Genomic DNA, 14,127 nt, shown 5'->3' on the forward strand with positions numbered 1-14,127 from the left:
CCACTGCAGCCGAGGAACCTCCATCTTGGGGGCGACGCACAGCATCACATTGCTTTCCAATGCAGTCAGATCCTCAAACAGCCCCCACTGACTGACGCGAACTCACAGGCCAACGGGGCGCCCCACGCCGACTTTCGGCGCAGCATTGTAGGATGGCCACACCAGTGCGGCAAGTTGCTGGACACCACCTCGGTGCCATCCGGATCTTGGCGCGTTGTGCTGCCTTTGGCCCCATTCGCACATCAGTCCGCTACTGACGCCATCTCACAGGCTAATGGGGCGCCCCACGCCGACTTTCAGCATTGTAGGATGACCACACCAGTACAGCAACTTGCTAGACATCACCTCGGTGCCATCCGGATCTCGGCGCCCCACTGCAGATGAAGTGCCTCTCAACTATGAAACCACCACTGTGACATCCGGATCTTGGCGCGTTGTGCTGCCTTCGGCCTATTCGCACATCGGTCCGCTACTGACGCCATCTCACAGGCTAATGGGGCGACCCACGCCGAGTTTCAGCATTGTAGGATGACCACACCAACTTGCTAGACATCACCTCGGTGCCATCCGAATCTTGGCATCTCAACGCCTAGTGGTATCTTCCATACAGAAAATATTGTTACGCTACCTTTGGCCCCATTCGCACATCAGTCCGCAACTTAGACATCACCTCGGTGCCATCCGGATCTTGGCATCTCAGCGCCTTGTGGTGTCTTCTCGTCAGAAAATATTGTTGCGCTGCCTTTGGCCCCATTCGCACATCAGTCCGCTACTGACACCATCTCACAGGCCAACAGGGCGCCCCACGCCGACTTTCAGCATTGTAGGATGGCCACACCAGTGCGGCAACTTACTAGACACCACCTCGGTGCCATCCGGATCTTGGCGCGTTGTGCTGCCTTCGGCCTATTCGCACATCGGTCCGCTACTGACGCAAACTCACAGGCCAACGGGGCGCCCCACGCCGACTTTCAACATTGTAGGATGGCCACACCAGTGCTGCAACTTGCTGGACACCACCTCGGTGCCATCCGGATCTTGGCGCGTTGTGCTGCCTTCGGCCTATTCGCACATCGGTCCGCTACTGACGCCGCCTCACGTGCCAACGTATTTTCTCCGCATTTTATACCCTATGCCGCATAACAGGTCATGTGACTTGTTTATAAAACTTTTCATTGGTTCATTTTACTTTTGGTTTCCTAATGATGGAAGGCTTGATCATATGACCTAAAAACAACACTTTTCATTGGATGAAAACTTTTTTTTTTTCCAAACGATGAAAGCCCCACCTTGTTTCTGGATGTTTCAGACTGAAGCTGGCGTCAGCATGAGAGCACCACCATCTCGTAGCTCCGTCGTAGTCATTCCGCGAGCAATCATGGCAGCCGCTCCCCACCAGAAGCCTGCAGGAGTCGGGGCCCCCAAAACTTTTGATGAATTCTCAAGGCGGAGGGGACGCTTTCGAGAATGGGGTCCAAGACCTAGCAGACAAGCGTCCGATTTCCAAGGTGTCCCAGGGCCATTTCAGTGGACCAGGCCCAAAAAGGAAAGAGCCTGCCGCCATTTTGAGAGTCCTGTGACAGCCGCCTATCGCTGCACCGCAAGAGTGGGCGCAACTCAGCTGAATTGCGGCTTTTGACACAGTGGACCAAAAACGGACGGAATGGCAACTGAAACGGTAAAGGGGCGCCCCACTACAACAGATGACACTCCACCTGGAGAGGCCCGTTCACGCCGCCTCCCCCGGGGCGCCCCACGCCGTTATTCGGAGCAGCATTGTAGGATACCAAAACCAGTGCGGCAACTTACTGGACATCACCTTGGTGCCATCGTTCTGCTGCCTTGGAACTATTCGCACAACAGTTTGCTACTGAAGACCCACCCCCCGCGACGCCCCACGCCGTTATTTGCTGGGTGGCAACTTACTAGACATCACTTTCGTGTCATCTAGATTTCAGCGCGTTCTGCTGCCTTGGAACTATTCGCACAACAGTTTGCTACTGATGACCCGCCCCACGCCGGAAATCTGGACGTTGTGCTGCGTTGGGACTATTCGCACAGCCGACCGCTACTTCGTTGTTTTTCCCTAAAAATGTTTATATGTTATTACTATTTTTGTTTTCTTGTATATATTTATAAATTATTAAAGTTTTATAATCTTACTACTTTGTCGGAGTGCTATATATTTTTAATGTGACACATAATTGTAAAAACTTTGATGTACAAAGAGTCATCCCTGGAATCTTCCGCTTCACGCTCGGTCCCCTCCCCAATCACAATACAGGATGGTTTTCAGATAATAGCAACGCTTCTGCTGTGACGGATCTCATCGAGTGTGGGCCTTGATCTACTATAACTCCTTTGAAGAGGGGTGAATCTTTACAGCTGTGGCCATAAACTACATCTGCAGGGCTAGCTGATACCCTAGGACCAGCCTGGACAATCGGACACAGAGGAAAAGGAGTGTCAGAGGGTGCAGTAGTGAATAGGGCGAAAGGGAGGTGTCGGGCGGGCACAGGGTGTGATTCTCAGGAAAGAGCAGCGCAGATGGGGGGAGGTTTATTACCCATGCATAAGACAGAGAGCGGGGGTGACCACTGCCTGGGGGAGATGCTTGCGAGGGTGGGGAGCCATGCTAAGGATCGACAGCGTGCACAGAGTGGGTCTGGTCAAGGCATCTAAAATGGCTGCCGTGCACGACAAAAGTGTGGCATTTGAAAAAAGACAAGATGGCGCAGACAATGTTTTTCAACACTTCCTGATTTCCTTCGAATCGAACGTTAACAGACGTTGGGGCATATTACCAAAGTTAAGCGATATTTATCCCTAACGATGCATTGCAAAGATTTTTTTACCGTCAGAAATTATCGCAGATAAACCTTGCTATTATCAAAGTTTATCGCAAATACGATAAAAACCGACCGCAATGCATTAATATCGCTGAAAACTCAGCGATATTCATGCATTACCGAGCTAATCCTCTTAGCCATGTTATCCACCTCCCATAGGATAACATGGCTAAGAACTGCTCAGGGCAGCTGTTACTTTTTGGAGATATTCGCGCTTATCTCGAATATTTCCAAAAGTTGATAATAGGAGATAGCGATGTTAGCGACTGTTTCCAGTCGCTAACATCTTGGCATGCCCACTTTGCATGTCATTAGTGATAAATATCACTCACATGCAAAGTGGGGCCCAAGATGGTCGCTATCTCCTACTAGCCGTCGCTAACTGGTGTTAGCAACAGCTAGGTAATACAGATATAATTTTATCTCCGCGAAGCGGAGCGCTGTTACAGATATATATCTTGTTTTTGAACGTTAATTTCTCAAAATGCACTGAAGCACATATATTGAGACCTAGCAAAGGCACATCGGGCTACCAGTCCCTAATATTTTACCAAGTTTCGTGCAAATCCATTCAGCCGTTCGATTATTATTATTATTTATTTTTTTTGCCCCGCGGGGCCCTTTTAAAACCTCCACATCAAACCTAGGGGATCAGCGAGGATCTACTATGCCCCCTTATGGTCATTTGCCCCTTCGCTTTGGCCTCCTCTTGTCTCTCGATCCTACCGAGAGACAAGATGGCGGCCGCTACGGACTGTTTGGAATGTTTACAGACACCGGAGAGCCAATCAGCTTCGCTTCGCAAAGCTCCGTAACGCGAAAAGTACGCGAAGCGGTGCGCTGTTACAGATATATATCTTTTTTTGAACGTTAATTTCTCAAAATCCACTGAAGCACATATATTGAGACCTAGCAAAGGCACATCGGGCTACCAGTCCCTACAATTTTGCCAAGTTTCGTGCAAATCCATTCAGCCGTAAGATTATTATTATAATTTTTTTTTTTTGCCCCGCGGGGCCCTTTTAAAACCTCCACATCAAACCTAGGGGGTCAGCGAGGATCTACTATTCCCCCTTATGGTCATTTACCCCTTCGCTTTGGCCTCCTCTTGTCTCTCGATCCTACCGAGAGACAAGATGGCGGCCACTACGGACTGTTTGCGGCCACTACGGACTGTTTGGAATGTTGACAGACGCCGGAGAACCAATCAGCTTCGCTTCACAAAGCTCCGTTGCGCGAAAAGTACGCGTCCTAGGCCGCTGCCCGGTCCGCGCTTACAGATATATATCTTTTTTTAAACGTTAATTTCTCAAAATCCACTGGAGCACATATATTGAGACCTACAAAAGGCACATCGGGCTACCAGTCCCTACAATTTTGCCAAGTTTCGTGCAAATCCATTCAGCCGTTCGGTCTAAAAGTGAGGCCAACCGCCCTATGGAAATTAACATGGGAAAAACGCGTTTTGGGACCCCCCTTTTTTCTCGGCCCCCCCTTGACGAACCCCCCCCAAATTTTCAAAGGCTGCTCAGAAACAAAATGTGCCATTTTCCTGAAAATTTCAGCCAATTCCGTCCACAAACGGCAAAGTTATTAGACATAGAATTTTCAAAAATCCCATAGAGAAAAAATCCTAACTATATATACCTACTGGCGACCGCCAGTAGGTAATATATATATATATATATATATATATATATATATATATATATATATATATATATATATATATAAAATAGAGAGAGAGAGAGGCAGAGAGAGAGAGAGAGAGTGAGAGAGAGAGAGAGTAATGAATCAAAAAAGACTGTACTCCAGAGCGCGGGGTAGTATTGGTGACAGACGGCTACTCTAATCTATAAATTCCAAAAATCCCTTCAAAGGAATGACAGTCACAGCTGAAAACACACTCTCTTTTATTCAAGAAAAACCGATTGACGCGTTTCGTTTCTTTCAAGGGGATTGTTGGAATATATTTTGAGCGAGAGAGAGCTAGATATCGACTTGTGTATATAACTCTACAAAAGCAATACATGTGTCCTTTTTACAGCCATTTGATGGGTGAAACCATGTACTCCTCATCTGTTTGTAGGAGAGACTTTCAAAGCCAAGATGTCAACAAGTAGGGCAGAAAAATCAATGGCATACCAAAACAAGTTTAGTTATTCTGAAATTAAAAGTCATCTGATTACAACATTACAACATTACAACGTTTGAGAAACCCCGTTGACGTTTAATTTCTTAGTTTTGCTTTGATGTTATTTGAGCTACCTCTCCTACTCATATATTCCTGGCTTATACACCTGCACTCACTGCCCATTTTCTGACAAATCACTTGAGCTGAACCCACAAATAAGTTGTGGACGAAGAAAATGTAACTTGAAATAAATTGAGACAAGACAGATATTATGTTTTCCCCACTGTCTCTCCTTTAATGACCCTAAAGCTTCTTGCAACAAAAATAATTAAATTTCAAGCTCCATGTTTGACTTGTCTTTGTCCCACAAGTGTTCATGATGTGAACAGCTGAATGGTTAAAACCTATCCATAAATCACCTTCACGTTCATAAAGGTGAAGTGGCAGATTACGTAAATTCAAATGAGTAATCAAGGGATGCTTATCCTCATGTTGTGTATTGCAAGATTGTACAAATCATGCGCTCAAGGGATGATCCCAACGAGGCACATTCTACCACGTTTCCCTTTGCCCAGTATGCCAATGGCATATTTCCAGTACCTGGTCTTGTATTCCTTCCATTTGTTGGGGTGCTCCATCAGTTTCTGGCAGACACTGACAATTTGTGCCTTTAGCTCCTTGAGTGTTCTTTTACTGCTCTCCAGAGCCATTCTTACTGGATCGCGCTCTGAAAGTTTCAGGCACAATTCTTCGATCAACTGCAGACGTTTCTCACACAGATGATAGGGACCCTTATCACTGAAAAAAGACTGAGATGACATATAGAAATGTTAAAATGTGATAAGGTATAACATTAAGTTTAATGCTTCTTGTTTGCATTGTAATAATATGGAAATGGGTGAGTAGGGTCTAGGAGAGGAGCAAGTTGCCATCTAATCGGCCTGAACCTAGCGGAGAATGGGAAGTCCAGAGCCATACCCCATTTACACTGAGCCCTAGTGGCGCGTAATACCTCAAACTGTCAATGAAGTATTAAAAAAAAAGAAATCTGACTTTGCAGTGGCACAAATCCTACTATTCTGTGCAGCATTTGCTCTGCACCATTGAACTGTCAACTCCAACTCTAAGCAGATACCATGTTGAGGTAGCGTCACTTACATTACACCTATCACTCAAACACCATGCAACAGAAAACAGTGCAGTCGAAAACTGTCCCACAGCCGGGAGTCTGTCATCAGTATTGTTTCAATATTTATCTTTCTGGCTCAATGAATTCATAGAATGTTTCTATCATCAGATACACCAAATTATATTCTAGATAAGTAGTAATATTTATGATAAACTTTATTTAGAACACTTTAAAGAATTCTGCAGAATTTGCACTAGCCAAATGTTTCACCAGGGTGCTCCATTTGCTTAGTAAAAATGCATCTACTGTACATTAAAGCTTACTAAGATTTCCCACATTGCTTTCACACTAATTATTCAGAATGTACCACTAGTACAAGCAGAAGATAGCACCTGGCAACAGGAATATGCCCTGCTTGTGGCAATGGACTCAAAAGTATGAGATTTTTCTACATTGAAATTTACCACATTCAGTAAAAGCTACTCAGATTATAAAAAAAGAGAGCACATTAAGGGGTAGCAGATGCAGTAGATGCCGAATAGATCAAGAATCTTTGCGATAAGGAAATGAGCAATATTAAATCCAGGTGACCATATTTATGAATTAGTATTACAGTTAACATTGAAGAGCTGTCACCTATACATTCCTTACACATTTCATTACATATGTTCAAGGCAAACCAGCAAAATGAATCCGCAATTGCCTACACCAACCTATAGCACATTTGATATAGTTTACTCAAAGTGATTTGCTAACTAATAACTTACAAACATGAAAAATTAGCACAGCCACAAATCAAAGAAGCGCCCCCTCATTTGCGGATGCTGTAGATCACATGGGCCTGCATATCAATAGGAGCTAATATGCCCAAGGTGCACTTCAAGCAATCCTTTCTCGGACACTGTCCTATGTTTCTGGAAACTCTGCTCAGCAAAGCTCTGGTATGTAAACAACCTTACGTCTCTTTGTTTTTTCGATTACAGGAATGCCCTATTATCACATAAGATACTTCTGAACTCCTGAATTATCCAACCCTAAATTTTCAATATTACTACATCTGCACTGAAAATATCTGTCATGCATATCTATATGGTCCATTGTAAGACATGTCCTACCAGTTCACAGCCTTTTATAAACAATCAAGAAACCACAGTTGCAGCCACAGACACTTGGCTTAGAAACTGATCAGGATCTGACGTAGCGTCTGTGGTGCCAGAAAGGAATAAAATCTTTGCCACAATTGTACCTCAGGTATTGAAGTGAGTCTGCCTTTATCCTTCTTGAATATTACAATGCCTCAGTAATTCAACTCCCATCATGTGGCATTGCTGAGCTTCCATTCATCTCAACTGAAACATCTCCCCAATACTCTATCTGGCGGCTCTGAGTTTGCTATCCAGCTGGCCACACCTCTATGTTTTGGTGAATATTGTCCTTTAACCACAAGTAACTCCTGCCTCATTACAGCTTATATGATTTCAATAAATCAACTGACTGCCACTATGGATAGGAGGTAGATGCCATTATTAATTCTCTAAGCATGTTCCCCTACTCTCAAGTGGTTCAACACGTTGGCGCAATTATACAAATGACTTGATTTTCTCTTTGTCTCCAGACTATTAGTACTACTTGATCTGAGCAGGTTGCTATTTCTTTCCAATTAAGTTTACCTCCCCACACCTCGAAAAACTAGAATTCCCTTCTTCTTACGACTTTGACCCAAACTTTCCTTTGCTGCCTTGACCAGCAAACTTGCTGAATCTACACTAATGGGTATTTTTACAAAATAATGATGCAGAGCATTGCTGCAAGCCATCTTGCTGCAATGAGCAGCGTCATTAGGAAAATGCAGGTATGTGTCGCATTTACAACAATACGACACATCCCTCTGCTTTCCTCAGCACTGGCGCACAACAGGGTGCCTAGCTCCAACGCAGGGTACCCTTGCATGATAGTACAAGCATGCCTGATTTGCATGGATGGTTGTATTTGTGCAGGAAGGGACACTTTCCTGCTCAAAAACAATCATTGATGGTGTTTTCCTCCTTCTATGTGTGTTGCAGAATGCTGCACACATAGGAAGAGGAAAAAAACGAGGAGAAATAAAGGTATTTCTCCTCATTGCGCCACATTTATACCTCCTCATGTAAGGCGTTAGTACTAATACTAGTACTATACTATCTGAGCAATAAATATGCTACTGATTTTCCTTTTCATAGTGGTTGCTGCTCTTCAATGTCTCTGCTGAAGTCCCAAAAGCTCACAGTGTTCGAAAGGGCAGCTATGCGTTTTCTCTAAAAGCTGCCACTTTGTGGAACAGTCTGCTGCTCTCAGTTTGTTCCACAGCAAACCTGCAATTTCAGGTGTCCACTAAAATCAATCCGCTTCACTGAATGGTTAGTCAGTCTTCCACCTATTTCCTCAGTATGCCAGGAAATGTTAGGATATACACTATTCACTATGCAATCACTCAGTCATGCTTCTAACATTTCTTTAGGTAAAACAATATGGTTCTTGTATGAAATCCAGGAGAATAGAAGTATGCTGTAAGCAGCAAGACTACTTTTTGGCAAATTCTTCTTCAGGACAGGAGTAACTAATTATGTTAAGGACAATTTCTCCAGCATATTATTATTCAGTAAGACATCACGTCCTACAACAAATGTTATGGAAAACATACAACTTTCTTCAGAGATCTAGTAAATACGTATGTCCACTTAACTGTATTATTCTGCACTACATCAGCTTATACACTTCTCGGTAAAAATACATAGACTTGAGCTTATAAAACCCATGTGTGAGGACTCAATGGAATGCTTTACTTAATGTTCCCAATCAATGGTGTACTCATTGCATACAAACCCTGTGCTCTCTGAGAACTTTTTCACTGCCCTCACTGGACACCAAACTGTTCTCTCGAGCCAGCTCTGATCTGCAGTCTTCAACAGTGGCCAGAAGTCTAGTTTTCTCCAGCTCAATTTTAAGATGAAGCAGATGGTATGGTGCTTCCGTCTGAAAATCCTATGTAAGAAACACATCAGGAAAATGTAAGTTTTATATTTGCTACAGCTTTCAACACAGGTTAATGAACACCCAATGGAATTTAAATGATCAGTCCCATCACATGGTTGATTTTGTTTGGGTATATTGTTGTTGAAAGGAAGGCACTAGTGTTCAAATAATACAAAACAAGCTTTGCTGAATGTCATCTGTACTATTCAATTTATGATTTATTATTGTAGCCATATCACAACAAATGCAACCATCAAACACAATGGCAATTATTTTGGTCTACCTAAAGATATTTGCGATTATTTTTTATAAGCTTGTCTAGCTATTATCAGGTATCAGGGCAATACGATAACATTTTTGTTACTATGAATTCATGTCCGCAAATACTTAATCAATATCTGACAGATCCAGTCTAGCAGTGGCCTGGTGGCTGAATATGGTAGTGATGTCCCCACTCCCAGGTTTGGGGTTTAGCTTCAAAATGATAACTTCAATTTAAGTGGATTTCAAGATCTGATGAGAGTGAACTATGTATGCTGCCTGTTTTTTGTCAAACTGCCTGATTCACAAAGCTACTTCTGCATCTAAGTGAAACTTATGGCCTGATTTAAATCTTGGTGGACCGGTTACTCGTCAAAAAGGGGACGGATATCCTGTCTGCCGAAATATAAATCCCATAGGATATAATGGGATATATATTTCCGTAGACGGGATATCCATCACCATTGTGATGGAGTAACTCTTCCACCAAGATCTATATCAGGCCCTTAGTTGGGAAAACACTGCAATTTATTAGGGCAAAATTAGCATGGTGGGATTCTTCCCTTCTAAATGGGACATCCTTGCTAGAGTATTATGACAGAATAGTGGAACAAATCTGCTCACTGATGCAAGTTGTGGGCATTCCACGTTGGGTCAACCTACAAAACTTGTTGAACATTGTGATGGAGACTGAGGGCCATATTTATCAAAAAGTGACACTGTGCAACTCTGCATTACAGGGAAAGGGCAGGAATGTGCTGTATTTATCACAATAAGGCACATTCCAGCCTTTTCCAGGAGCTGGCGGACAATGTGCTGCCTAGCGCCAACGCATGCACCCTAGCAATGTGGTGCAAGGGTGCCTGTGTTGCAACTAGGGTTGTTTTTGTGCAGGAAGGGGAACCTTCCGGCAAAAAAAATCCCTTGATGCATATTCCTCTATCTATGTGTTCTGCAGAATGCAACACACATAGAAAGAGGAAGTAACAAGGAGAAAAAAAGCTATTTCACCTCGTTACGCCTCCCCTGGGAAGGAATAGCATTTTGGCACATTCCCAGGTCTAACAGTAATGGCATAACTGGGAATGTGTCAAAATCTATGAGTGTTGCATGGAAACACCCACGCAATGCCCATGGAATGCCTCTTTGGGGCAGAGTAACGCTACACATCGATTTGCGCTGCGTTGGGTTACTCCAAATTTATCAAGCCAATCTGCCCACGCCAAGGGATCTTGCATGGCTTGATAAATCGCATTTTAGGGGTTGCGTTGCTTTTCCACCATGTTGGGTGGTGCAAAAGCGACGCAATCACTTGATAAATATGGCCCAGAGTATCGACAAGAAAAAGTGCTACCGAAGGTAAGAGAGTTCTTCTGATGGATACTTCTAACCACAGATTCCTCACAGTTAAAAGAGATGCCAAAGCAGTACCTCCCAAGGTAGAGTGTCTGTAGAGTGGGCTCAGATCAAAAGGTACTGAAGGACCAAATGGACAAAATGCTCTTGCCGTGGGACCTTGCTTTTAAGGCAGTAGTGCTTCATGAATGTATGCACTGACGCTCGCATCAAGGACTGGCGGATGTTAAAAACAAGTGCTCGAGTACCAATGCAGTATTACCTTCACACAGTCCTTTTCTGCACACTATTTCTTTTTTGTCCCAGAGAAAGCAACAATGAGGTCATGTTAACTGATTTTATCTCCTTTACTATTTCATTTTGCAGATTTTCTACCGGATGATTCGAGTGAGCATTCAATTCTAAATGCGTACTTGGCAATATTTGGGGACCCTAATGGAATGTTGTGAATGTATTGTTTAGTCAACGTATTGCAGTTATGAATTAATATACACACTGTATAAAGGTGGGTGTAGATGACTTGAAAATATGAGTTGTACACATTGCATGTTGTAAGATGAATCAAACTTCGTTTTTACATACAATTCAGTTCAGAGCTTCTGTGAAGGTAGAGCAAATGGAAATACAGTCAATTTGATTGCACACTTTGTAATATAAGTCATAGGATAGAAAGGCATTGTACATTTGACTGTCCTAATGAACTTGTCAGAGTCAAATAACTCACATGGTTCTAGAAAGAATGTTTTTCCTGTTGCACATAATGCTGCCTTGATACATACATACTAAGTTATAAGATCGAAAGTTCCGTTAAACATTCGGTAGTCCTTTATCTATGTCTATGCACTAGGTGGTATACGTATCGTGAGTAAGGCTGTTTACAGCGGATATGCTTAGATGTCAATTCCTCAGCTTGTGAAATAAATCACCTTATAAGCAGCTTCTGGTGTGCCAGTCTTGCCTTATTACTATGGTAGAGGAGAGTGGAATATATAAATGTTTTTATATTTAATGAAAAAAACAAAGGTTAAAGTAACATTATAGTTAGATGTGATAAAAAGATCTATTTTCATTTCTAAAAAAAACTTACACATTCAATTAAAAACCCAAAGTTTAAAGTAACGTTATAGTTAGATGAATTTGTCAATAACTAGATTAATGTTTTGAATTTAAAAAGACACTGAAATTCAACAGTTATAGTTAGCAGCACTAATGACCTCACAAATGACATCACTTATGACATGTTCTATGACATCACTCGACATCTCAAATTACATAATTGATGACATCACTCACAACATCATCCAATAGGTATGTTAATTTGTTTTATAGTTTACATAGTGAAGGGTAACTACTGTATTGCTTTTCTACCAAATTTTGTATAGCCTGTGTCCAGCTGATTGGTATGTGTTTATAAAACCCATGTGCTCCTAATGTACAATAGGTGTGTAGAGGTATTCAACACATTATACATCTTTGTATTGAAGACTAACTCTGTGTGTAGGTTAAAGTTGACTTGAGTTCATTAAGTTACACACAAGTATTTTGGTACTGCAGAAAAGGTTTACAGCAGGGCAAAAATTCTACGTACTCCATACTAAGTATTGTAATCAGCCTTGAGTTATTGGACACAATTGTCTAAGCATGACAATTTCTACTTAACATAGAAGACTGTGTGCACCAGGTACTAACCTATGTGCATGTGCTTGCTTTGCTTGTGAAGATGGGATAACTGTAAAGTTTTTAACACAATATGACGGGTGCAGGTAGTGTGATGTTTAGTATCTTCCTTCAGATCTTGGTTACTTTTTAGCAGATTATGTATTTTGTGCCAAGTGTTTCATAGAGTGTACACTGTTGTTAGTAGATACTTTTTAATATTCTGTAGTGTATTTCCCAAGAGAGTTCCACTTTCTGCAAATAGTGTGGTGCAGGGTAAACTCTCTCCATAGAGTGACTACTGCTCACAGTACCCACTACTCTACACATATCGATTTCATTCCTCAATATAGGTTTGGTGAGTTTCATGGATTGATACAGATAAGTTTCAGGGGTTTGATATAGATAAAAGCTGTGCACAGTAGGACATTCATTTTGGAACAGAAGTTCAGCATGTTTTTAGGGACTTGGCTTTCTCTTAACAGATGTATACAGATTAAACACCATACTCAATGAGGGTTTCCCATATCTGTGAATGATTGTTAATGTGAACTATGCTAGCTGCAAAGTGTAAGGTATAGGGTAAATTGGGTACATAATGCATGCTTTCTACAGCTAAGGGAGTTGTGTAATGATGTCTAATGTTCTGAGCTATTTTGTACTTACTGTTACACCTTTAATGCCATAGCAATTTACAGAACAATATGTGGGAAAATGATGCTTTCAAGATATCATCAGGGATGTCATCATGCTGTCTTTGGAGATGTCATCAGTGGTGTTATGACTGATTTCATAGAACATGTCATAAAGAATGTCATATGTGAAGTGATAATCAGTGCATGGCGTGAGCGCAAGTTATAGTTAGTGCTGCTAACTATAACTGGTGAATTTCTGTTTTTTTAAACGTTCAAAACGTTAATGTTGTCACTGACAAATTCACCTAACAATAACGTTACTTTAACCTTTGTTTTTTCCAGTGAATGTCTAAGTTTATTAAAACAAAAACAGATCTTTTTATCACACGTAACTATACACTACTTTACCCTCAGTTTTTTGTGAATTTCTAGAGGTTTTTTTTAGCGTAAAGAAAAACGTAATTACCATACATAAATGCAATCCACCGCTGCGCATGGTCTTTGGCTGTTCACAGCGGAGGTCTCGCTGCAGGCCCAGCCGCCAACCCCCACATGCAGACAACCCCATGCTGCGCACAGCCTTCAGCTGTGCCAACTGAGGGATTGGCCACAGGCCTGGCCATGGGGACCCCAGGGTCTTTTTGTTTTTAAAGGGGAGGGGGGAAGCCTCCCTCCCGAGCCTCTTTAGGCCATGGGAACCCCATGCCCCTGGGCTATGTGCTTGTTTAAGGGGAGGGGTGGGGCGTGCGGACCCCCTCCCCCAGCCGTTATCAGCCCCAGGGACCCCATCCACAGGTACCACTTATTTAAATAAAGGGAATGAAGGGCCGAATGGCCCCGCTCCATGAGCCTTGTTAGGCTTTGGGGGCCCCATCCTCCAGAGTCACTCTTTTAAATAAAGGGGAGGGGGCATGCATGGCCCCCCACCAACCAGGCTGATATTGGCCCCAGGGACCACATCCCCCGGGGCCAACAGAATTTTGAGGTTGATTTTATCCACCCCATGTACACCATCCATTGAGGCCCAGCAGCATTTTGAGGGGGAAGAGGGCGTGCATAGCCCCCTCCCTGGGTGTATTTCGGCCCCAAGATCCT

The 14,127-nt window shown here is 42.8% G+C and overlaps 1 protein-coding gene across 1 annotated transcript in view; it reads right to left on the reverse strand.

Moving 5' to 3' along the window:
- SYNE1 (spectrin repeat containing nuclear envelope protein 1) overlaps positions 1-14,127 on the reverse strand; it is a 2,361,447-nt gene that overhangs the window by 1,700,996 nt on the left and 646,324 nt on the right. Inside the window, exons 24-25 of the mRNA XM_078648775.1 lie at positions 8,975-9,133; positions 5,584-5,792 (exon numbers count right to left, since the gene is read on the reverse strand). Of these exons, the coding sequence (XP_078504901.1) occupies positions 5,584-5,792; positions 8,975-9,133 (368 nt within the window). The remainder of the gene's footprint in view (positions 1-5,583; positions 5,793-8,974; positions 9,134-14,127) is intronic.

Source organism: Lissotriton helveticus, chromosome 6, assembly GCF_964261635.1.
Source record: "Lissotriton helveticus chromosome 6, aLisHel1.1, whole genome shotgun sequence".
In the NCBI taxonomy this organism is placed as follows: Eukaryota; Metazoa; Chordata; class Amphibia; order Caudata; family Salamandridae; genus Lissotriton; species Lissotriton helveticus.